The 27999-nt window shown below is 40.3% G+C and overlaps 1 protein-coding gene across 5 annotated transcripts in view; it reads left to right on the top strand.

Moving 5' to 3' along the window:
• The window catches only part of LOC116938719 (V-type proton ATPase 116 kDa subunit a 1-like), a 276745-nt gene that overhangs the window by 221915 nt on the left and 26831 nt on the right, over window positions 1–27999 (top strand). The window contains exon 20 of one of the 5 annotated variants that reach the window (XM_032946245.2): window positions 18753–27981. The exons of the other annotated variants lie outside the window; for them this stretch is intronic. Coding sequence (XP_032802136.1) covers window positions 18753–18795 — 43 coding nt within the window. The 3' untranslated portion in view covers window positions 18796–27981. Of the gene's footprint in view, window positions 1–18752; window positions 27982–27999 lie in introns of those variants that run through there. 5 annotated transcript variants of the gene reach the window in all.

A 27999-nucleotide genomic window follows, 5' to 3' on the forward strand; every position in this document is an offset into this window, starting at 1 on the left:
TTCCTTACATTATACCCAGGTGGCCATGCCTTAGCCCACTTAGTTCACTGACAGCATTGGCCTTTAAGCCTACCACAAAAATTGAGCTTTGGAAAAAATCGATCATAAATGTTTTATTTACGTAAATATGCATACAGTAACTATATAACATCACTACAAACCACAGCTATATTAATGGGTCACTACAGTTATGAGCATGGAGTCAACTCTAATGCATATTTTACAATAATATTTCATGTAATAATGGACTCTTCTTTGAGAGTTGACTAATTCAAGCTTAGTGCATTTGCAATGACCATGAATTGAAGGTCTTTGAAAGTTGTAAATATATCTTGACTTAAAGCTTTCGTGGCTGCAGGAATTCATATTCTTTGGGTCTTTCGATAAAGCCACATAGATAGAAAAAAAAATCACTACGTTTCGATCACAACACGAGCAATTGTCATTAGGTGAAAAAAATATAGTGGGAAAGCTGCTCAGGCAGTAAAAAATATAGCGGGAGAGCTTCTAAGGCAGTAAAAAATATAGCGGGAGAGCTGCTAAAGCAGGATGTTATATAGATTTTAGATGGGTGTAGCCCAAGGGTAAGTGGGCTGGGCTAGAGATGGAATTTGCGTGTAAATGTAAGATTGGAAAGCTAATATATATCTCCACGACTAGTTCAAATCGGAGCAATCTTATTCTCTCTCAGATCAGGGCTAGGCCAGCCCTGAACAAGATCTGTTTAGCATTAGGAGAAGTGACAGCAGCAGATGTCAGTGTAAAGGCGATCGGTATTACCTTAGTGTCGTGACATCTCTTCAGAAAAGTGAGCAACTCGTTCAGAAGAGCCTTCTTGTCTCGAAGTCTTTTAAAAGATATAATAGTTGTATGGAAACCCTCCTTGTAGAGGCGGTTAAATCTTCACTTAAAGCTTTCGTGACTGCAGGAATTCATATTCTTTGGGTCTTTTGGTAAAGCCACGTAGATACCAGGTTAAATGTCTTTACATGAACAGGCTAAATGTCTCCCTTTATGTGGCGTGGGCTCTCGTTTTTTAACAGGCTAAATGTCTCTACTAACAGCGACTGTTGCGGTGGTTCTCTTACATTGACATGCTAATCTCTCACAATACAATGGCCACCTCCACAGCTTGTTTTCCACGGTGTGGCGGTAGCGCTCGTTTTTTTTTCACATTGACATGCTAATCTTACATTAACAGGCTAAATGTCTCATTAACACAGCCACTGTTGCGGTGGTTTTCCTACATTGACATGCTAATCTCTCACAATACAATGGCCACCTCCACAGCTTCGTAGTCGTGGAGGTATATATATCAGCTCTCCGATCTTACATTTACACGCAAATTCCATCTCTAGCCCCGCCCACTTACCCTTGGGCTACATCCATCTCTAGCTCCGCCCACTTACCCTTGGGCTACACCCATCTCTAGCCCCGCTCACTTACCCTTGGGCTACACCCATCTCAAACCTATATAACATCCTGCTTCAACAGCTCTCCGATCTTACATTGACATGCAAATTCCATCTCTAGCCCCGCCCACTTACCCTTGGGCTACACCCATCTCAAACCTATATAACATCCTGCCTCAGCAGCTCTCCCGCTGTATTTTTTCACCTGATGAAGATTGCTTGTGTTGCGATCGAAACTTTGTGATTTTTTGAATTTTTTATTTTTCTATCTACGTGGCTTTACCGAAATACCCAAAGAATATTGTAAATAGATGTTTGAGTTCATGCAAAACTAGACATTCAATGACAATAGCCTCTACATATTTCTTAGGATAAAATATACAAGAAAATATTGAAAGGTAAGATTAAAAAAAATATTATACACTAGACTCTCGATTATCCGTTGGCGGTTTATCCGATTTGCAGATTAATCGTGCACCTGAGATTTTGACATAATTTAAATTAATGTATTTTACCATAAACCCAAATTAATAATCTGAAAACAGTTATACATTGTTAGTCTTGGAGATGTTTATTCCAAGTCACGTGCAAAACAAATATGAGCTCCGGTTAATCCGAAATCCACGTGACCGCCTCAAAGTACACTAGTTGCATATCTTTACAACAGTGGGTGGAGTTCAATTTATTTTGATTGGCGTGGCTCTGCTATCCACTTAGTGGGCGGAATCTCATGCGTGGGAGCAGGAAAGTGTTATCACTGTATTGATTGGTCGATCATTAGTATTCGTTCTGAGTGAAAAGAGTAACAATCAAATTCGACGGTTGTGCTTAATTTTGAGGGATTTATTCCATCATTTATTTTGTGAGTTTTAATTTACGAAACTGTGTGATGGCAGATAAACTTATCATGGGTAATTTTTTTCAATGCATATATTATCAGAGCATGTTTTGTTTGCATGTTCACCACAAGTACGTGTGGTTAATGCAGACTTGATTCCTTGCAAAAGGTATCTATTTGGTTTAAACACCTGTTTTATTGCCAGAAAGGGTAAACCCTATTCTTTTTTTAATCTTGAACATAATTTATACTCATATTAGTGTTTTTTGGCATAGAGATCCGTGGAAAATTTTAATGTTTGGATTGTCCGCGAATTTGAATTATCCCCTGCCATCCTCCCCATCATTAGCACGAATAATTAATCGAGTCTACTGTATATAAATTAACAGAGGGCACTTTGACAGCTCCCAATAATTTAATTGTAAAGTCTGCCAAGATTTTGAGCCACACTTCTGAACATCATTTTGAATGCACATGTGGAAATGTTTCCTTACGTTAGCTGCGATTTAGGATTTAGTATTTGGAATAAATTTTTTATACCTAATGTATTGGTAATCATTTACAACCCTTTGTTAATCTGTATGCCAATGCCAGTGATTGGGTTTTTTAAGCATACTTCATCATGCTAGTCAGTATGGTTTGGTCAAGGGGAGTGCCCAGGACTGGTTCAGATATTGTGCCACTGATGTTAACCATGGCCTGGAATTAATCTTCGGTCACACAGGGTTCACAGTGCTTTGCGATAACCAGTGCATCACTGCTGCCAACTTGTATTACTTAAAATTTACTTACATACCATGTATCTTTATAACATCTGCTATTCATGGGGTTTTACAAATGGAAGGGTAAATATTGATTTATTACATACAACAGTTTTATTTTTGATGGGGCTTAACATTTAAATTTATATGAACTGTAGATTATCCATACGTAGGCATATTGTCTAGTTGTGGATGAACCATGATTACGAAGAAAACATTACAAACATTACATGTACACGTTTTCTAAAACTGGCCCTCACTCATCGTGGGCCACAGTGACTGCAGACATTTAGCAGTGCATCGATCACTTTAAGAAGCAATCGAAACAGATGATACATTCTAAATTTGCTTTGAAATTTCCATGTTTTTTATCTTTATCTAGGCCCTCTTTCCCCTCATTACCTCATAAAATAAAAAAAATGGAATGTATAGGCGTTTTTTGTAAGATGACATTTGCTAAAAATTTCTCTTTACTTTTTTAGTTTTTTGCATATGCTGATGGAGTCACTTATAACCAACTTTGGAGTGTTTATATTTTGTAGTTCTTTATTTATTCCTGCTGTGGCTGTTGCATTATAAAGTTACTATGTATACGTGCAATGCAAGCTACTTGGCTTGCAATTTAAAGTATTTTTGTTCTTAATGTAATGGTATAACATATTCAATGTAAAGAGCACTACATTTGATTAGACATTTACTACAGTATCCTAAATATGTATTAACTGTCAGTAAAACGGAGATCGCCCATGTTAATAAGAAACACTATTTAGAAAATCTGTAAAATATTTTTGGTCAAATAACATGCTACATCCATCATAGGAGTTTTTTTTGGTTATATCGTGTAAATATAAATGCGTTATTAAACCCGCCACCACCCGACACAGCCAATGAGTAAGGTTTGGCACGTAAACAAAACATGCCAATTAATTACTAGTTAAGCACACCGATGTGTTGGAGAGTAAACCCACAACATTCACAATTCGAGTACGACATTTCACCGGTAATTACAACCAGCCTGATCAGGCGACAGCCAGAGTTGTGGAGAAATCCTGTTTTGGTCTGAAAAGTAACATGCTACATGCTACAAAGGTGGAAACAGACAGTTCAAAGGAGAGTTTGCTGAATCAAAAATGAGATAAATCAACTGAAGTCACCATCGTATGAAGTATACCCAGACTTGTTTTGGAGAAAAGGTCAGCGCATTTATTTCACAGTGACATCCGTGGGGCCTTACGGCAATGCAGAAGTCATTCGTCACACGTTGCTTCATCCAGCATCACAGCTTATTAAATGTTGATTTCAGATGTCTGATTGGTCCTTTGTAGCGCCGTTCTGGGAAATCATAAAACACAGCATTATTGCCTCCTGCCATTACTTGCACCAAATATGTCAGCAGTAGAAGCAAGTGGCAGTGTTATTGCTTCGTATCTATGACAGTCCTATATGACAAGCTTATTTTGCAGCCTTATTTTACAGTTCCCAATAAGCTGCTGTCCAACACCTTTACCGATGTATGGGAGGTTGCAGTATTTCCTCCTATGCATTATTATGGATAACCATTGCAGAGTTGCTTTCTAAAGATTCCATTGCTATGGAAGTGTAGTGGTTTTATTTCACGCGGACAACTTCTTTTTTTTCCTCCTGTGTCACTTTTATTCGAACTGAACTCCTCGTGTTCAACACCACCACGTGACTCCGTCGCAACTCTCCCGCTTGTGCTGCTCGCCTGCCACGCTCCGCTAACTCCGCTTTCTCTCCCAGCCTCTCCACTGCTAGCCTGTTCTCTCTATCTCTCAGCCTCTCCACTGCTAGCCTGCTCTCTCTCACTTTCCCAGCCTATCCACTGCTAGCCTGTTCTCTCTCTCCCAGCCTCTCCACTGCTAGCCTGCTCTCTCTCTCTCCCAGCCTCTCCACTGCTAGCCTGCTCTCTCTCACTCTCCCAGCCTCTCCACTGCTAGCCTGCTCTCTCTCTCTCACTCTCTCCCAGCCTCTCCACTGCTAGCCTGCTCTCTCTCACTCTCCCAGCCTCTCCACTTCTAGCCTGTTCTCTCACTCTACCAGCCTCTCCACTGCTAGCCTGTTCTCTCTCTCACTCTCCCAGCCTCTCTACTGCTAGCCTGTTCTCTCTCTCTCTCGTCTAGCTTCTCCGCTGCTAGCCTGCTCTCTCTCACTCTCCCAGCCTCTCCGCTGCTAGCCTGCTCTCTCACTCTCCCAGCCTCTCCACTGCTAGCCTGCTCTCTCTCACTCTGCTAGCCTCTCCACTGCTAGCTTGCTCTCTCACTCTCCCAGCCTCTCCACTGCTAGCCTGTTCTCTCTCACTCTGCTAGCCTCTCTGCTGCTAGTCTGTCTGCCACGTTCCACTCTCTCTCACTCTGCTAGCCTCTCACTACACACTCGGGTAGCTTCCCACCGTACACTCTGCACGCCTATTACGATATACTCTGCTAGCTTCTCCACTGCTAGCCTGTCACTATACACTATGTTAGCTTCTCTACTGCTAGCCTCTCTACTGCTAGCTTGTCTACTGCTAGCCTCTCTACTGCTAGCTTGTCTACTGCTAGCCTCTCTACTGCTAGCTTGTCTACCGCTAGCCTCTCTACTGCTAGCTTGTCTACCGCTAGCCTCTCTACTGCTAGCTTGTCTACCGCTAGCCTCTCTACTGCTAGCTTGTCTACTGCTAGCCTCTCTACTGCTAGCTTGTCTACTGCTAGCCTCTCTACTGCTAGCTTGTCTACCGCTAGCCTCTCTACTGCTAGCTTGTCTACCGCTAGCCTCTCTACTGCTAGCTTGTCTACCGCTAGCCTCTCTACTGCTAGCTTGTCTACCGCTAGCCTCTCTACTGCTAGCTTGTCTACCGCTAGCCTCTCTACTGCTAGCTTGTCTACCCTGGCCTCTCCAACCTCGCCTTTGCCTCCAGTGGGGGCTCAGCCATCACCGCTGGAGAGGACGCGGTGTGGCGAGCGGGGCCCCGGACTTCTTATCTCGTGTTCACTCTTCACTCCAACTCAACTCAACTCCCTGCCTCACACGTTGCCCTCATTTATCCTGCTCCTCATTAAACGCCCTAATTAAGCTGGCGTCCTCCCTCCCATCGCCTCTCGCGCGTGGCTTCCCCTGCTATCGCCTCAATCTGCAGGCTCCGAGGCGCCTACACCGTGTCTGCATTTGCAGCCAGTCAATCACCGCTATGCACCTTCATTGGTCTCTCTCTGGATTGCTCTCTCACACCGCACCTCTTTGTCTAAGGGTGAATTCACTGTCCGCGGCTCACACGTGCATGAGCACCGTTTGCAAAACCCCGCGCGCGTTACTCCGCCACAGAAGTAAAACAAACAATAGTTTTTTTAATTCAAAAGCTATAGTAAGAATTCCTATGCTAAACAAAAAATATGAATTGTAATTTTACTTGTTCATTAGAAAATATGCATTGTAGTTTCTGTCAACGTTTAATGAATATAAGCGCTCAAACAATTCTGGATGGCTGCACATGTGTAATTGATCAACTAATGGGTGTCATGTTGGCACCATATTTGCAACGAGAACTGAATATTTTGCCCATCTTCCTATTGCAATAATCCCAGTGGTGCCCCAGAAGATGGTCGTAGGTTAGCCGATTGGTGAATGCTTCCCCTGCAATGTCCTGAGAGACTTGCCTGCTGGCTTTGGCAATAGATGTGATTGAAACCATCAGCCTCAGCAATACCATTTTCCCAAAGTTTCCATCAGGCATGCATGTATGTCATTTGCTCTTCAAGCAATTTCTTTGCAAAGCATATAATGCTGACCTTACATGAGTGATGATGGGAATGGTTTATAGTGTTTAGATGTCCCAAACAAAAGCGTGTCTAACATTTCCACAAAGACTGACGAATTACTATTGGTGTTGGGGTAGTACTCTTGACGAATTACTCTTTTAACATGTATAACCTATGTATCCGCCATAAGGAACCTGGATAACGATGCACACATATCGTATGTGCATCGTTATCCTGTCATTTCGCTAAACCAACGCGGTGTGACAAATGGTGACAAATACATTGCACCCCTTACACAACCAATAGCTCCTGGAAGGTGGCTGCTGGCCTTGAAGTGCTATGAATTAAAATATTAATTGATCAGTTCTTGAGCTTTCAAAACATGTATCAAATTACGTGAGTGGATTTTGTTTTCCTGATAATGGTTATGTTGAGGCTAATGTGCTGCCAATATTGTACAAATGAGACTGAAAAAAGCCGAGAAGCAACCACCCCGTTTCTTGTATGTCACATGGACAATAATAATAATTCAGCTCTCATAGCGAGATATATTTAATCATATCTCACAGTGAGAGCTTATTTAAATACTGTAATTGCATTAATTGCATTGTGATTTAAATCACCCCTATCTGTAAATCGATTGCCATAGTGTGGTTGGTATTCCAGATGATTTATTTTAAGCATTTCCTTTAGTGATTCATTGTTAATTGCAAAGTGAATGTTATTGATGGTTGTTGAAGGAGCATGATCTATGCAGCTTACTCAAGGAAGTGGGGCCAAGCAAATGAGCGAAGCATTGGCAAATGTAAACATGTATTGGCACATGCAAATCATATCGATGGACACTTGTCTGTCATGCTGGAAGGTTTCTGTGTATGGTTGCTGATTCAGCCACGGCAGAATGTCCTTGGATAATAATGCATGGGCAAGACACTCATCATCAGCAGCTATGACATGAATACAAAATATAACATTACAAAAGCCATTCTTGCAGATCACTGAGTTCATGTTGAAATGTTTATGAATTGAACGCTATGACCATTGCATTGCTAAAGTTAATTCCACGAATATTCACAAACATGTGTTACTGGGATGAGATACGGTATCCGGTTCTGTTCGCCTCTAGTATTGACTTCACAATATCACACGTTTATGCTCTTTTGTCCAACAATAAGACATTCTCTTATTACCTTCTGCATTCATTCAAATGACCTGTGGATATCAATCTCTTGATAAAGTTCACTAAGAATGTGACTAAAAATAGACTCATATGCACCGGATTAAAAGGATGGTATTCATTGTTAGTGCCATTGACACATTTTTTAAGTGAAACAGAATTTACAAGACTATGAGCTGCCAATGCTGAGACCTGGGTCTGAATCCAGATGGCTACCAGTGATTAAAGAAGGTCATAACGTGAAGTGGATTTGATGGTCTCAGCCCGGCCACCAATGACTGCACAAAAAAACCCCATCACAACAAATGTACTCATACACTTTATTGGCTACATATCGATTTGACTGGCATGCAATGGACCTCTCGCTGTCATTTTGCAAGAGTGGGTGAGAAATGCTGCCGACTACTAGGCATGGACCAGAGGTGACTTAAAGAGATCTCAGAAGTTGCCCTGTCATATTCACTTCTGTGGACCGTTCTCCAACACGAACAGTTACACCGCCCTGCGAGAGATCCGAAAGGATACTTCTTCACGTGACGTGCTGTCGATTGCACTATCGAGCGGCAACATTTTAAAAACATTACAAAAAAGGGGATGTTGAACAAGAATAATAAATTGAACTTGTGACATGCGCCGCAAGGCATTCCCTGACTCTCAGAGAGAGTGCCTCAGAGGCGTGAGAAACCACAAACAAACGGGAAGGCAGCCACTCGATGAGCTGGCATCAACAATTGCCCAAACTTTGTGGTTCTTTATATATTAAGGTGTTATTGGTCAATTAATGATTGTTTACATGTGAGAGGGATATTGTGAATGTCTCTGTATTCCTAAAATATGCAGAACAAGTATTGCTGTACACCAAAATTATGCATGCATATGAAAATGTACGTGTATTCTCCACTTAGAATATAACACGACACAATTTGAACACAGAGCACTTTTAAAGCCAAATTAGAGCTTAGTTTTAGACAACGATTACATAGAGAGTACCAGCACACCAAACCCAAACAAAGGAAACTCCCTCATCAGCTCTCACAAATGTAATACTGACTGTGACGACAGCGACTCATTAGAACCTAGCCATGCTGAAATAACGCCATTATCTCCAATGACTAATTTTATTTTATTGGCATAGTGTAATGTTTCCCATTATTTCGCATTCCAATTGGCTGAAAAAGTATAATTCATTAAAAAGTATTCAACATCCCATTAGCGTTATACTGCAAATTCCAAAGAAACAGATTTTTAGACCGGATAACTTTACATCATTAAAGCCTTTTTATGGTCTATAACTTATTAATACTAAAAGATTCAAGTGTGAGCAGTTCAGATGTTTGTTTTCTTTTTCCATACACTTTCACTATACAGAACTTTTAAGTTAAGCATTGTAAAATGGTACCAAACATTGTTTATTATAATGAAGGTGTCAACATGTTTATCTTAGTAACATTAAGTATAAACGGGTTATGGTATACAAAGCACACAGTTAATTAGATTTGGATAGTGTTTCCTTTTCTGAAATAGGCTCTTTATATTAAAAAGGTATACTATACTTTTTGCTTTTAAATATGGAAATTACATCTGCACACTAACGCTTTTTTTGTGCATGATTAAACACAGACATTATTTATCTAAACAATCAGAAAGGCCGAAAAGTACACTTTTCATACGACAATTTGTGCATTGAATTGTATTTCAGGGAGACAGCAATTCTTAGGAGTGTGTAAAGTAAACATATAAAATGTACCAGCACACCAAACCCAAAGAGTTTAACCATTTTACCTTCATGAAGCCAAAATCTACTGGTTTGTGTTTTATCAAACAGGTCATATGCCTTAATTCAAAATGATAGATAATTGAATAGATAAACTTTGATTTAAAATGTGTACAGTGTTTCTCTTACAGTGAAACAAAAGCTCATATATATGTTTTTATCCCATGACACGTTTACTTTCACTTTATAAGGTGACAGATTGTCATTTAAGCACCACAATGTTCGTATTTTGTTCAATAATTGGATTATTAACTAATATTAAAAATATGCTCTTGAAAACGAGTTTAAGGGGCCTATTGAGCAAAAGTTTTGGAAGTACATAACATCACTTGGTCAATTAAAAAGTATTGTTTTAAATTAAACAAAGTTTAATCTCACAGACACTAACAAATAGAATGTCAGACCCAACAGTCTGAGACAAAATTGTCACTGAGACAGATTTTCCTTTCGTACTAGTTCATATAGACGGACGAGACAACCCAGGAATCTCTTACTGCTGTTTAAATTGAATAATCATTTTTGAAGCTCATTTAGTAACTCTTTGTTACGTATTAAGTGAAGGTAAAAGTGATCTGAGTGGATCATATTTTTGCAATTCTTTAAAAACCAGCAACATCACATGAGTTCTGATTCAACTGAAGATGCCTAAAGAGTAGATAAATGTTCTACAGTATATTTACTTAGCATATAGAGTTTATTGTCATGAAATCCTGGATACCCCGTGAGGCCAATTACTATATTAAAATACATTAATTGTGCACAACATATACGTTTAAAATATTATAGTTTTAATTAACTCTTGTATAACAAAAAGAAAAGTGTGATAAAAAACCATGATTTTAATATATTTTTTACAAATAGTAGTGATTATATGCTGCATAGCTTGCTTTTTATTAGATTTGTTTCATTATAATTATACTGTTAGCCACTCATGAAGGTGACTGAACTGTATGTTGTAATATATTTATGCCAGAATACCACGCTATTGGACAAGTAGACTGATGGAACTCTTCCAGCGTATATGTCAAAATCGAATGCAGTAGAACTATGTAATAAATAGGTAAATAACTAATTTAAATAAACTATTAAAAGCATACACATTGCCACGTGGTGATTAGCATGTGAGTTGGCTAATGGGAACATATGCATGATTATGCAATCGCTAATTGCTATTCCAGTTGTTAGGACAAATTACCAGTGCATAATTGTGGAGCACTATATCCTTTCCGAAGTAACCATTTCTAATTCATGCAAATGAATAGATACCGTATAAAACACAAAAAATCGGATGAGCTTGGCACATTGCATTATCCTGATTAATTTTGACAGCAAAAATATAATTGAAAATACACTTTCACACCAGCAGAAAAGGGCACTCTGAAAGTAAGGTGTTTAGTTGCATTTCATAGTGGTTAATTTGTATTGTGTAGAGATTGGGTAAACTTGATCACAATAGCAATGTATTCTCTCAGTTGTCTGCTTGTCCACACATGTTACAGCAGCAATTTGTACACAAGTGACCTTTTTGTGGAACAGTTGATTGAAGTCATCTCGAGTATAGTATTTCTAATGCAACTGTGTTGAAAATGCTAATAAGCTCATGGAGAAAAAACAATACCGGGGTTCCATAAGGGACGTTATTGTGCATTAGTTTGCTATATTATATCAGACAATCTATTTACAAATTATCAGTCAATAATTGAGTGCATTTGGTATTCACACCATTCTTATAGTGCAGGGATATCAGGTGTCATGTTTCACAGACAGTCTGCAGTTCAGAATATATTTATATTCATCAGAATCAGAATATTTATTTATACTGGAGGAATCCGATGAGCTATAAACCTCTTTTTCACAGATGTCCAGTAGGGGCACAGCGTCAGAATGTTACAACAACAAACAGTACAAAAACACGATCGGAGTGCAAACTATAGGAAGGGTAAGAAAATCACTAAAAATACACCTAAAACTAAGCTCTTACCAGGTAAAGCCCACTGAGCTATTAGCTTTTTTGACAGAAGCGACCTGACCACAAATGGTAGCTAACAAAGTGGCTTTTAATGTGGACATTTATAGCAGCTGTGGGCGATGTTGATATGTGTAATCCCAAATGAGTAATTCGCAGGTGAAGCATATCTGTGGAGGCAAGGGTTGTTGGATCGCATACATATTGTGAAACTCCCTTGTATGTATATATGTATTTTTTACTTTCTTCGTACCACATGTAACCACAACCGTGGGCGTTGAGGTGGCGCCATACCCTGGCTTAGCCAGATGGCAGTACAGCAAGTGGACAGGAATCGTGTTGCCTGCTTGCATGTGTGGGTTTTTTTGCAGGCACTCCAGTTCCCTCCCACATGCAAAAAACACTCATAAATTGGCTCCTGAAATCGAGTCCAACACTGAGTATGTGGCTCTCACCAGGATAAATAAAGAATTCGTACATTTCCCCAAAAAATGTTCAAGTAATTTTCTTCTTCTAATTTTGACCATGATGCCTGCTCACAATGGCTTACTGTTTTCAAATGACGCCCGATCTTGAACGTCCACTCTGAAGCAAACGGCACATTTTACAGTTAATACACCTGCGGAAATAACCAAGGCGGCCAGTCGTATTGGAACTGTGCACCTCAGTAACAAGCAGTCCGCGTGCTACCACTGGGCCATCTAACCTCTTGCTGGGACAGGTCGTTTTCTGACCGCAGCCAGCCAAATCTGACTGCGGTCAGAAGCAAATTTTCATAGTTCTCCCCAGCCTATATAACAGATTTAAGATTCCTCCATCTATTTCTGTTTTCATTATTTTATTATGTTACATTGAATACCGAGATGAATTTCCTCCTGGTTAGCGCTTACACATTTATTGAACAAGTTTTAACAATATATAAATGTGGTTGACCGCAAGTATTAAAAGTTAGCTCTCCACACCTTGTAAACTTGGGCTGGACCATGCCAATGGACATGTCATGAGGTTTAAATTTGAAGGGCACAGTGTCAATAGAGACGACAACTGCTCGTCATGGCTTGACTTGAAGAGATTACCCATGCACACAATCTGACAGCTTTGGGCGACTGTATGCTGCAATTCTATTTGGAATTTTTCACGTGATTCTCTACTGCAGTCAGCATCTGAGGAATTTGATAATAAATCTGCTAAGTTGAATTTTTGTAATCAATATACAAGAACATAATTTTTTTTGTTCAAATATATTTTTGAATAAGCGAATTTGGTTTATTCATCCTACTTTCAATACGAGTGTAGTTGTTTGTATTTACAATGTGCTTGGAGAATGTACAATGTGACATATACAAACTATATATGAACACAAAATTGAAGCATCATTACATCACTCTTTCTTATATTTTTGATTGGTATGTAAAAAACGAATTGATTTATTATTTCAAATTTAATCGTTTGCTCATGATACATGCATTGAATTATGTATGAAGCCAATATAGATTTTGCCTGCAGCAAGAAATACGGTAATACATTTGTGAAATAACTTAATGGTGAAGCAGTAAAAATGTACACTTTAATCAAGGTATTCTCTACATAACCACTGAAAATTAACAATTATACTTTATATAATACTGTGAATAGTACAGTATTTTGCTCTATGAACATGCAAACATCTTGACAAATTGAATATTTTTTTTGCAGATGCCTTATGTCGGGCTGATTGCCTTTCACCATAAAACGTGTTTACATCAAAATATAGGTGGCTATATATATACAGAATATTTAGCAAAATAAATGGCATGTAATGCATCATTTGGACCTCACATAAAGTCAATTCATAATAAAAAAAAAAATTCGAAGATTAGTAATTATATAAGGAATAACCCCAAGAGCGACCTCGTCTTACTTTAACATAGATGCTTACCTACTGTGCACTATATTACATTATTTAGCAAGAAAACGTCCAAGTCATTTATTTGCATGCAGTTATACACAGCGTGCATTCATGTGTGAAAACTGGTGGAGAAAACAGGGATCTGTGTCGTGAAGAGAGACTGAACAAATTCAATATTCCATCACAATATACTGTATTGTAGTCATCGTGGTACAGGAGTAGACAATACCATGATTATTTTCAAGCAAGGGTAATACTGGTAGGAACCTCCTGGTTCCACCAGCCCACAGGGGATTATTGTGTCCGCCGCCGTGCATCCAAAAATGGGAGGGGTGGGGCTGGGTGGAGAGGGGAGGGTGGGGAGGGACTGGGTGGGGAGGGTGGGGCTGGGTGGGGAGGGGCTGGGTGGGGAGGGTGGGGCTGGGTGGGGCTGGGTGGGGAGGGGCTGGTCACCCCGTGGTGCCCTTATAAAACTCAACGTTTAACCTACTCACGCCGGCTTGTGCCCGCCCTCACAGTCGGGCATATTTGCGGAATACACCACGCCGCCGATGACCCTGGCCATTGACCGAGCAACCCAACGTTCCTACCAGGTCCCTCCGCAGGAATGTGTTAAACAGTCAGCTCAATATAATATTCAAGGTACATGTTTGAAAACCTAGCAGTTATTTTATTGTTATAATTATCTGTGTATTGTAGTATAAGCTACATTATTACGACACTTTTGATAATGACGTTTTTGACAATATACCCTCTGCTTTTCTGCTCTGAAGAAGGGCCATATTCCACAATGTTTAATTATATATTTATCTTGTTGTTGATAGGCAGCATTAATGATGATGTTAATATAACACCACTAATGGAGCCGATACAGTTTTTAATAGAGTAACACCAATTAATTATAGCATATAGTTCAACAGCATATTTATTTTGGCTACTTGTACTTAGCTCCTTCTCATTAATATGTATGCAGTAACTAAAGAAAGCCAATTTAATGTGTCATATAGTATAGCATTCCCAGGTGTGAATGTCAATTTTTTAATGCAATTAGCAAGCAAGGACTATGTTTTACAAATCAAGAAAAGTATGTGATCAGACAGTGACACATGGTACCTTAGTGTGAGTAAGGACGTGTTTCATATCCGTGTGTGTCCTAGTAGATGTGCAACGGGCCAACGTTGGCATGTGGTTGGAACCATTGGACCCATGTCGACCCAACATTGGCCCAACGTTTGTCCAACGTTCCCTGTTTACTGGGGTGATCACAATAGCATTCCTTATCCATGGATGTTTATATGCATTGCCATACTTTAATCTCAGTCTGCTGATGCTATTGCCAGCATGCCCCTGAGATGGCCTGGGACGAATTCCCAGTAATACAATGCTTAAACAGCTTGACTGTGTAATCGCACAGTGGTGGAAGGCTGGGTTAGATTTTACTGATACGGTAATTGTGCCTTAAACAAAAATAGATGGCTAATAACTGCACAGCGTTGCTATATAATTCTTTGAGGTGGCATGACTTACATTTTCGTCAGAAGATGAATCCCTGCAGTCACGAAAGCTTTAAATCGACATTTTCGTCAGGGAGTTGTTTAATCTCCGCTACTATATTGATATTGGCCGTGCCTGAATGAATACTTATGCTGTGCTGCCCATTTGAATATAGCAAAATATAGAGCCAGCCTACAAGAGTTCCTGTAAATTAATGCAGGGCAAGAAGAAAAAGTCAGGAATGGCATGACTCCACTCCTTTAGGCTTTCAGTGTTGCTGTTGGCTAAATGCCTATTTGAGAAGAATGGATTCCCGTGTCACATCAACTGAACATGATCTACCAGTGCAACCACAGCAAGCTTTGTGTAAGCACACGGGTGTAAGAGATTTGGGCAAACAATGTTGCAAAGGAATAATTGTGGGTGTCAATCCAGCTGCCTGTATGTGCGTACTTTGCGTTTGACCGTTACTCTTCAATACAATTAAAGGCAAGTTGATAGGGTCATGGATGATCTGCATTTCATTAGTACTTTTAACCATTTAATTGACATTGGAGATTTGATTTTGATTTAAAGCTTTCGTGACTGCAGGGATTCATATTCTTGTTTCTTTCGGTAAAGTCACGTAGAAGGGAAACAATACAATAATAATAATACATATAAAACAATACAATTCTATTATTTTATTGTTTCCCTTCTACGTGACTTTACCGAAAGAACCAAGAATATTGGATATTTTGTTTCATTGAAGTTTCAACATGATCAAATGGTTGTTTATTATTACTGTAGATTCATCTATGCAGTAATTGTAAATGTTAATAGAAGGATTGTAAAGCACTTCCCTCCATATGTACAATCTTCTGCACTACATGTACTGCATTCTCTGGGAATGTGCTGCGTGTTCAGACTTAAGTTTGAATACATTGCATTTTTTACGTAGCATATCAGAGGACAGGCTTTAGTGCAGACCACAGGACCATGGGAAGTGGCCTGCAGACCACTGCTGGTCCACATTGCTGGACCACAGGCCCGTGGGAAATGCCCTGCAGACCACACTGCTGGTCTACAGGGTCGTGGGAAGTGGCCTGCAGACCACTGCTGGTCAACAGGACCGTGGGAAGTGACCTACAGATCACTGCTGGTCCACAGGGCCGTGGGAATTGGGAAGTGGCCCACGAAACCCTGTTGCATATAAGATTTCCCCTGCATGTGTACTACTTAGCGATCTTCAAAAGTACTGTAAGGGTTGACAGTGGTCTACGCAGTGAGGCTTCCCTTTTTGAACAAGCACAATGAAAACATTTTTATTTGTGGAGTTCATTCATCTAGTGAACCATACAATAATACACGCAGTGCTTTAATAATTTCAGCGTGAAAGGTAAAATACAATTAAATCTGAAAACAAGGGCTATAACAAAAACAATTACGTGCAGATTTTATTAAGTTCAATTACATTTCATAAAATGAATAAAGTTAAAGAAGTTAAAAAAGATCGCATTTGACATCTGTCTGGTGCAGGTGTAGGTAGAATAACACGTTGACACATGCTATGGGTCAATTGCACTAAATGCTCTTCACAATACTTGTACTTTATGGGAAGAAAATGTATTATAGTGCCCCAGGGTACACTATGCATACGTATTACATTACTATGGATCAAAGCTGTTTATGGAGTGGTGAGATTGTATTTAAAATGCAGTACCATTTCCACGTATAGGCTGCAGCATACAGTACTGTACTATACATATTTTTTTGTTAAATGTACACTTTCAATTGTACATGTTAACCATTGATTGTTATACCAGCTTATCTCCGTGCTCGAGTGGCAACCTACTGATCCATGTAACCATCCGATTTTAATCCATTCAGGGCAGCGTTTTCACAGCATGCTGTCTGCTACATCATTAATTAATTAACACGATCGCATTTCATGTTACACATTTTGAACAAAAACTGCTCGGCTGGTCTAAGCTACTTGTAATCTCATGCAGCTTCACTGAGCACTCAGACTGCAAATATAAATGCATACTGGGCACCGTCTGCATCTCATGGAGCGTGTCCATGAGTACATGAGTGAAAATGGGTGAAAATGATCCAGTGTGATGCGTCAGCGTCGCTGCTAACGCGTTTATTACTCCCGTACATGTTAGAGTCAATTCACAATGCATGTCCTACACCATTAAGTATCATACACGGTGTACATCTCGTGCTAGGTATCACTCTGAGACACAGAAAGAGGTACTCACATGGACCAGAGAATGGATGCACTTGAGACATTGACTGTTAACGAAATTAAATGGGCTTCAGGGGGGGGGGGGAGACATCGCGAGTAAAGATGATGGCTAATGGATGAGAAGAATCATTCTAGATTTGAAGTTTTCGTGACTGCATGAGAAGAACTGTAAGAATGGGTTCGTGAGTGCTTGTTCTGTATTTCCACCTTCTGGTCATCTCATAGCCCAGTGAATCTGGGAGTTTGCCTCCCAAGTTCTGGATTACACGCATGCACTGCCATGCATGCAGTTAAAGCTCCAAATGATTGTTCAGCATTTCCCTTCCTCAATAATAATTTTGAAATTCATGGAGATCCCATACATTCACTGGTATCTTTTAGAGGCAGAAAAGTTTGAATCGTAACAGACGAAGCCTTGGCAAGCCATGCGCATTATGATTTATTAATCCCGTTCACCGAACTACTATTTAAACACAAACCCCAAGTTACAGTCTTCTCATGTCAACATATTATAGCGGTGATGCTCATTTTCACTGACAACATATGCATGCTGCATCTACAGAGCCGCTTGGTTGAAGCATCTCATAATCCCCTTGCTGAACACCAGTGCAAAGGCTGCACGATCCTATTTTTATGGAAACTTATTCAGTGCTAATGACTGCAACAGAGGACTGCCTTATTACACAATCTTAACACAGCCCATTACCAATGATTGTCATTTGCATTGGGACATTGCCATTTGCAAGCTGCTTATATTCGCCATTAACTGGTCTAAAGCAGGTGGTCCATTAACTGCGGGGTTCATATTGCCACTCAAGCAGTGTCAGTTGCCAGGAAAAGAGAACGTTGGCATCTGATCATTTCTCACTCCTGGGTTCTCGCTGTAGAAATCTGTTTGGCTCACGCTTTAACGCATGCTAAGTGTTGCAGGCTATTAATGTAGTTATGTGTTCCAGTCCACTCTTTATAAGCGAGGCCATTGATTATTGATGTGTATATGAAAATTAGTTTGTTTTGCTTTCGGATGGAAAACAGACACTTTTGATAATGCAAATGGGAATTCTTTATTTAGATTCCTTTCAAGCAAGGGCAGATGACTGCCAAGCCTCCATTGATGATAATTTCCAAGGCTGCAGTGTCCATGGAGAGTGGCGTTTTAATTTTGTGTTAATTTCTTGGCAGATATCACAATATATTGATGTAGGACAGTTATGGTTGTATAAACCATGCAAAGTCTGAAAAAAAATAGTAGCTATCTACTGCTGACATAATTGATTAGTCTATTGGTTATAGGTTCCATTAATTGAATACTTATAATTTGCATATATATAACATGTATAATTGCACTGAATTCGCAGTCGAGATGGGTGGGAATTGATGAGGTCACCATCATCATTAATCATCACCTGTCATTACAGATTTCTGACTCAATGCATATTTAACTTTTATTAAAGGATCGGAAACTGGACACGGACACGAAGATCGAACAGATACTGAAAAGATGGAGAGATGCATGCTGGGATTGTTGCCTATAGACAGAAAGAGGAACATATGGATTAGAGAACACAGTTAAGAGACATCGTATCATCGATTGTGAAGATAAGTATTCGGATTTGAGCAGAACACATCACTAGAAGGGATGATGACCAATAGAATGGTCGCCAAAGAAAAGGGACACGCCTGAGTATCACCACCGTAGAGATAGATGAATGAGATGAATTCACATTCATAAGAGATATAGATTGCGAATTCACAAGTACAAAAGAGATAACAACGGCTTTGGAAAGTCCTTCATCCATGAGTAGGTAAAAATAGGGTTGAAGATGATGATGAGAATACACGTACAGACATGTTCGTGTTTAAAGTCACAGGCGTGTGCACACTAAGACAAACGCACAGATCGCATTCATTATGTAACCACTGGCTGCTGATATCAGCAACGGCTCAGTGGTCTGGATGTATTTTGTTAGGAGAAAGGTCATGCTAAGTGCCTACTGCGATCCAGTGTCGAGCCTGCTCCCAGCTGCCCCATTTGTCCAGCCATGCAGAAACGCCGTTCCACGTTCTCTTCTGGGAATTTACGCTCAGTGCATTCATCACATACACAGTGCCTGATCTCCAGTAGATCGTAGCCTTCTCATTCCTTAAACCACCTACCACCACATGGCCGAGTTTCACTTCCAATTAATTTCCAGGAGATCTGTGAGTATGGTCGCTGTGAAATGGCTGCAGGCGGGGAATACTCCTAGCTGATAATAATAATAATAAATGCGTACACATGTTCATGAAGGCAGTAGTACATGTACAAGTAATAGTGTGTGCTTAATATATTTTAGGGTTTGTTGGTTTGAAATCCGTTATAGAACTGCCACTGCTGATTTTAATACGATTGTTTTCCACTTTGATATTCTCGTAGTAATCGTCACATTTCGAAATCTACAGTCACTGGATAATATGTATTCAAATTAAATGTCAGTTTAAATCTTTTTAGTTAACTTAAAACTGATGTTTTCCTAGTTTATTCTCTGGATTCACTTTATATTCTGGAGTCACTTTATATTTATATATCAATCAATCTTCATTTTTGTCAAGCACCTTTTCTGAATGATCACCTCAAATCGCTTTCTGGAAAAAAATACAGGAAAGCAACTCATACGGATGCCTACCTAAAATATGACTCCCACCACCATCCATCCCAGAATAATTCCCTGATCGAGCTCGATGCATCTCCGACCATCATTACCTCGCCAGTGAACTGAAACACGTGCACCAATCTCTCAAGACGAATGGATATTCGGAACACACAATCCGTAAAGCTACCACGCCAACCGTTGGGAAAGAAGCATCTGAGGACCCAATCAAAACCATCACCTTACTATACATAGCAGGGGTCTCCAAAAAATATTTCCAAACACAAGATCCAGGCTCGATTTAACACAGTACATAAAATTCGTCATCTGATCCCATCTGTGTAGGATGTGATCCCTGACATGCAATACCCCGGTGTCTACAAACTAAGCTGTGTCTGCGGCAGTAGTTACATTGGGGAAACTAAGCGACATGTCTCAGACCGTGTTCGTGAACATAAGGCAGATTTGAAACACAGTAGGACCAACATGTTGGCCGTGGATGATCATTGTTTTAATGTGGTTGGCTCACACGAATTATATTTCTCTAAGATGAAGGTACTTTATAATCCCACTGGCTATCAACAAAGATTCGTTCATGAAGCCATCCACATATACAGACACAGACACAATTTCAACCGAGAGGATGGGTATAAACTCAGCAATCATTTAAAATATGTCATCAATCAGTTTAAGTTACAACTGGCTGTGATGTTCCCATCCTGCCACCTTCCAATGTTAATTTTTATTACTTTTTCCCCATGGCTTCGGCTTGCCGATTTCACATTAACAGGTTTAATTTCTCGTGCCAACGTGGCCACCTCCGGACGCCGACCTCGACGTCGCGGTGGCTCTGCGATCTCACATCAGCATCATGCTAATCTCTCACATTAACACGCTAATCTCTCACATTAACACGCTAATCTCTCACATTAACACGTTAATCTCTCACATTAACACGCTAATCTCTCACATTAACACGCTAATCTCTAACATTAACACGCTAATCTCTCACATTAACACGCTAATCTCTCACATTAACACGCTAATCTCTCACATTAACACGCTAATCTCTCACATTAACACGCTAATCTCTCACATTAACACGCTAATCACTCACATTAACACGCTAATCTCTAACATTAACACGCTAATCTCTCACATTAACACGCTAATCTCTCACATTAACACGCTAATCTCTCACATTAACACGCTAATCTCTCACATTAACACGCTAATCTCTCACATTAACACGCTAATCTCTAACATTAACACGCTAATCTCTAACATTAACACGCTAATCTCTCACATTAACACGCTAATCTCTCACATTAACACGCTAATCTCTCACATTAACACGCTAATCTCTCACATTAACACGCTAATCTCTCACATTAACACGCTAATCTCTCACATTAACACGCTAATCTCTCACATTAACATGCTAATCTCTCACATTAACACGCTAATCTCTCACATTAACACGCTAATCTCTCACATTAACACGCTAATCTCTCACATTAACACGCTAATCTCTCACATTAGCACGCTAATCTCTCACATTAACACGCTAATCTCTAACATTAACACGCTAATCTCTCACATTAACACGCTAATCTCTCACATTAACACGCTAATCTCTAACATTAACACGCTAATCTCTCACATTAACACGCTAATCTCTCACATTAACACGCTAATCTCTAACATTAACACGCTAATCTCTAACATTAACACGCTAATCTCTCACATTAACACGCTAATCTCTCACATTAACACGCTAATCTCTCACATTAACACGCTAATCTCTCACATTAACACGCTAATCTCTCACATTAACACGCTAATCTCTCACATTAACATGCTAATCTCTCACATTAACACGCTAATCTCTCACATTAACACGCTAATCTCTCACATTAACACGCTAATCTCTCACATTAACACGCTAATCTCTCACATTAGCACGCTAATCTCTCACATTAGCACGCTAATCTCTCACATTAACACGCTAATCTCTCACATTAACATAGCCACCCGCGCACTGTCGTGGAGGCCACTCTCCGATCTTACATTGACATGCTAATTTCTCACATTAACATCACTAGCCCCGCCCACTTCGTTGATGACCCTAGGACTGCACCCATTTTAAACCTTCAAAACATTCTGTATTCAGCAGCTTTCCCCCTCTTTCCTCCTGATGACAATCGCTTGTGTTGTGATCGAAACGTCGTAGTTTTTGGTTTATTTTATATATTTTTTATTCATTTGTACCTATCTACGTGACTTTACCGAAAGACCTCAAAGAATAATAACGGAGGAGTTAACAACGTAAAAATATGGTTTGGCAATAGTTTCACTGGGTGCCCACCTGCCCTCACCCAAGGTGAGATGGTGCGGAGTGGGAAGGAGGCACGAAGTAGCCAACTTCCCTCTCAGTACAAAAGTCACAGACGAATATTGCCAATAAGCAGTGATTTATTGTTACATTTGAGACAAATTTCATTTAATTGCAATGCATATTGATAAGGATAACTCTAAAAGCATTTAAAAGCCCAATAAATGTTCCAATTAATTGTGTATTATGAAGAATGGCTGATAATGTTTGTCATATCCATGGCAATCTTGTTATCTCCAGTCCATTTACCTTCAGCAACCAAGACCTTATGCGATGTGTATTAGTGAACACAATAACCTCTTGCATAATGTGACATGCAGATACAATCTTCATTGCGCTGACTTTTTAACGCTAAGCTTGTGATGTTATAGCGTGGTGTTCTGTTGCTGAATGGTAGAGATTTTACAGGAGGAATGCTTAAAATGTAAAAAAAAGTTAAGTCACAATGAATGGTGATTCAGGCGCCATCGTTTGCGTGGAGCGATCAGAGTGTAGGAAGCCATCACACGATGGCGCTTGCTATGGCACAGAATCTAATTGAATATCTTCTCCAGAAGCACCCAGGTGTGGAAAACAAAATTTACAGCTGCAATTTGTGCTGATTATAGGACTGGATTATGCAGAGCACCACGTTATCTGTCCCAACCCATTTTAAATGCGATCCATCTGAATTATGTCTTCAAACATATGATTTTGAAATACAATATAAATACGAGGTATATATTGGACCTCCGTATAATTTGAAGTGAGTCTGCCAATGCCTCGAGAGCTATGTATGCACTGTCATGGTAAATGCTTAGATATTTTTGGATTTACGTTTGAATGCGGTTCAACTGTAATGTAAAAAATACAGTACCCATATTTTGTGTGCATATATAATAATGCAAGTTCAAATTAAATATATATATTTGTTCTTCAGTTATAGATTATGTCACCAGAAACATATCAGTATTTGTATGTAAATAGAATGCATTCAATGAAAATTAAGGATAGTGCAGAATACTGTATAGAATATGGGCACCTACAGTATGTTAGTTTTGAACTGATTCGTGAAGCACCGTGCTTTACATTTCAACGTGCAACATGGTGGAATGAAATAACCTAGTAATTACACCACTGAAGGAATGTGCGAACACGTGTTTCTAGTATGGACATGTCTTGGTCCAGCACACATAAATACTTGATAAATGAGAACAGTGTACCAACCACCACATCATCGTTCTCCATTAACGAAAACAAAGCCTTTTCCAATCCGTGGTTAGATGTCCTATCCTTCACCTTAACATTACCTCATTTACTTCAGATCTATTTTATGCGTGATCTGTCATATCTAGTTAATGCCTGTACCAACAGGTGTTCATAATACTATCAGCATCATTTAAGTTTCAGTGTGGTCATCCTTCCAATCTATTCCTCAACAGCAGTTCTGAGATTGGGGGTGGAAAATCAAAGCGGCCGCCCAAGGTGCAAAAAGTGTGAGAGGACACTAAACCTTTGAGTGCAGAGAACTGTGCAGTACAGCAAGCAAGCGTTCTAGTTTGCCTGGCACGGTCCGTGTTTCCAAAAATGTGTTTTGGTCTCCCGAAGAATGTGCAAAAGTGGGAATTTTTTTCCCTGGTTTCACATTTTCTAGCTTCATTCTTGACTCATGATTTGGGTAATGAGCAGGCCTACCTGAGTGGCGTAGGGTTGGGCTGGAGCAGTAGGCATGGACTATGAGCAGTAGGCACAACCAATATCAGAACAGGAGGGGGTCACTATATGAATTGAGCGGGTGTTAAACCACTCCTGAGGATAGCGGTTGGGGGTTAAGGGAGGAAGTGACTGCCAGCTCAAAATGTGTCCCAGTTGAGCCTCCCTGAAATTTGGGAGCTTTACCTTATAGACCATACCAAGGCCGTAATTATTATATATTAGGGGGGACACATTCCCCCCCCCCCCCAATTTTCAAATATGCTCACAATGCCCCCCCCAATATATTGCTATAAAAATAAAAAAGTAGTAATAATTGCTATGCTATGTAAATAAAAACAACAGTTTGCTAAACCTTGGCCACAATATCTGGACTTGTCTTCATATAAATCAATGCATAGATTGCTATTTATATGATTGTGGTTATGGTTGTACTTTATTAATCCCTAATCTCTGACATTACATACAATGAAATAAGAAATGGTAAAAAAGTTAAAACAGAGAAATGTAATACGATACACTATTAGACATTATTGTAAAAAATAAAGAAAAAGTCCATCCCATGTGTTAGTGATTTTTTAAATAATTTTAGGCAAGAAATGGCAGGAAATTAATTTTCAAATTTTTATTTTTTTCTGGGTTGGGATCCCCAGACCCCCTGGGAGATTTGGTCCCCCCCAATGTTGACTCCATGGCTACGGCCTTGGACTATACTATACCAAATATTACGATGCGTTATAAATCACTGATATATTAAATAATACACACACGAGTCAGTTACATGATTATGACCAGATGATTTATTTCAAGGGGTGATAAATGAAAACTCATTTATTTAGAACTGATTTTTGTGTTTAGTTTGTTGTCCTTCCCCCGCACCTTCGATTATCACGGTTGGCTATGTACGGTGCGAAAGAAGTTCAACACACACATTCGTAAAAATGTTCCGTTCCTCGAGGTGCCATTTAGATGAAGGCCCAGTCTGCTCAACAACTTTTGACAGGGCATGTGACATACTATACGAGTAGCTGTACGTACACCAAGTTGTTTTTCGTTCAGATCTCTAAGGATTGAGCACATTTTCAATGAAGCGGAAATCAACTTCAAACACGTACTACGGAAGCTATCCCAGTAAGCCAAACAAGCGTCATTATCACGATACCTGTACCTTGTTTTCGAACTAGAGAGTAAACGAATAGCACGGCAAACAATTTAACCCTTACAGACGCAGTGGTTTATGTGTGCAAGCACACGGTCATATTCTGAGGACAGTAATGCACGTACCATAATGATGATAGGAGAATATGCTTTAAAATAAGCTTAGAAGAAAGCCAAGGTGACTAGTGAAATGAGCATTGGGCTGTTTTCATTTACACTTTTCCGAATACGTAAAAGACAAAGCAGTAGTAGGCATGTATACACCCTTAGCTTATTCTGAAACCTTGAGTTTTTTCTATGTGAAATGTACATACTGTAACTGTGTCGTCAAAGATCTACCCGTACGTTATTTCCCCGAGTCAATCAGCACAAATGTTAAAAGTAATTTCAAAGTCAAAGTGATTTCCTGCTCATGTTGAGCACTGAGCCCACGCTCATCTCATCATTATCACATAAACCAGTGGTGGAAATTCCGCATTTCTATGGCAGGAACAATTCTATATTCATAGGACAACTACTGTTGACTCCCCCCATAAATTGGTTTTCGTTTTAACGGCCCCAGCAGGATGATGGGCTGAATCAACCCCCCAACAAGGATGAGATCTCACAAACCTTCCATTCACGAGCTGCTTGCGAGCCCCGCTCGCATTACCGCCACATCTAAGTAAATAATCATCATCACCTGGGATCCCTCGAGTGTTGCGTACGATGATCGTCCATGGACAGGAGTCCATGGAGGACACCCGCGCGTGAACAGATTAACGTGAGGACACCGATGGGCGCTAGTTTCCGCACGATGCATAATCAGGACAACACCTGGATCCAATGGCAAGGAGACCAAGACAATCGGAGGATCTGCCCTGAAGCATGTTTAAGTAAATCATATAGAATAAAGAATACGGTACTCTGCATATATTTTAAATGAACGTCAAAATGTTCATGAGGCAAACTGATATAATTCAGCTGTAATGTATGATACATTAGCTATTTTACGTACAGTTTCAGTGCAGTATAAGTTTAGGATGTACATGAACTGAAATATGTTTTTTTGGTATGTAATAACTGCTGGATCATTCCTACAATTCACAGGGCAGCATTTTATGCATTCAATGTCACTTGAGCACACTTGCATTCCCAAGGGCAAATTGTGAAGGGACTGTAAAGGAAAGTAGAATGTTGGCATATTCCACAATTAGCCTGTCGTGATCGATGACAACCAGACAGGCATGCGCATGCACACATCATGCTGTCAGAGCTACTCTTGCATTAAATTGCTATTCTGCTTAACCAGGAAGGCAGCCTATTACACAGTTTGTATTTTAGGCCCCTACTACTGGATTGGGCATGCAGTTCACATGCCCATCCATTCCTGTGCCACAGCAGCTGATGTTTCATCAAATGGGGCCTGCTGGACTGCATGAAGATTACAGAGATGGGATTGTTTTTATGTTGGTTGTCACGCGTAATTGGGTTGCTTAGAAAGATGAGGCTATAGTGATTGGGACAACCTATGTGCCTCACTACCACAGGTCTGAGCAGCCCAAATGAAAGGCCTAAATGGACAAAAATGCAGACAAGGGAAGTGTGGGCAGATGTCTCATACGTAATTTCGTGCGGATGTGCAAATGTATGCTAAAAGAGGTTAATATTGATCTGTGGTGCTCACAGAATGAAATTAAAAACAAAAAAAACTAATTATGCTATTCCTTAAAATGCCCGGGGATTGGCTGCTGCCCTCAATTAAGTATGATGAAATTGTGGGGAATGGAAGTGATTTGATTTCAATGAACCAGTAATGTAATTTAAGAATAAGTATCAATTTCCATTCATTCATACAACTGTCACCATCCGTCCAGAAAATATATATTTTTAAACATGTAGGGAATGGAGACTAGTACCCAGAATAACATACGCTACAATTTATTTTAGCTACACCACTTGTTTTCTCCTTGAAGCTAAAGCATTAGCTTTACAATATACGTTTCATCATTCTGTCAAAATATTATTACGACTCTTGGCTTTATGCAAATATGGTTTCTCACATGTTGATTGCATGGAATAGCAAGAGCACATCCTTATTACAATTGTAGTGAGTCCAACTGAGTCGCAGACGTTGTTCCTTTTCGAAGCAACACATTTATTTGTAACACGTAACACAAGGGGTAACTGCCCCTTCACCAGATACAGCCTAGGGTGGTGACCACACAGCTAACTACTCCATACAGTGGAGTTACAGCTACGAAGGGTCGGACCCTCACTCGGGTTTCCGACCACGTGGTTGCCTCGTAGGACGAAGAGCTTCAGCTTGAGACGTAGAGCTTCCCGCTTCCAGATGTTGAGCTTCCAGCTTGTAGAATGCAGCGACCCCGGTCCCTCTCAGGGACCCGCCTTATATCCCTCTATGGTCAGGGCTGCTCCGCCCTCGGCCCCGCCCGCCTTCTCGAGCATTCTCGTTCCCTCTCGATCCTTCTCAAGAGCTCTCCCCGAACACGTAATCACCAACTAGCCCCCCCACCTGGGGCCCCTTGTGTGGACTCTCCGGATCACGTGTCTACAGGGTCAACCAGAGTGCCATGGCCCGGGGCAACCCTGCCCGTGGGCTGACGGTCACCCACTCCCCGTCGTGGGAGCCCCCACCACACGCTGTGCGTGGTGCCCGCACTATCCCAGTGCTCGCCAAGCCCCGCTAGGGCTGGTGTTACACACAGCCACCCACACGGTGCTGTCCACGCTAGGGCTGGTGTTACACACAGCCACCCACACGGTGCTATCCACGCTAGGGCTGGTGTTACACACAGCCACCCACACGGTGCTGTCCCCGCTAGG

This window comes from Petromyzon marinus, chromosome 4, assembly GCF_048934315.1.
Source record: "Petromyzon marinus isolate PM22_M1 ecotype Great Lakes invasive population chromosome 4, UKy_Petmar_22M1.pri1.0, whole genome shotgun sequence".
Classification (NCBI taxonomy): domain Eukaryota; kingdom Metazoa; phylum Chordata; class Hyperoartia; order Petromyzontiformes; family Petromyzontidae; genus Petromyzon; species Petromyzon marinus.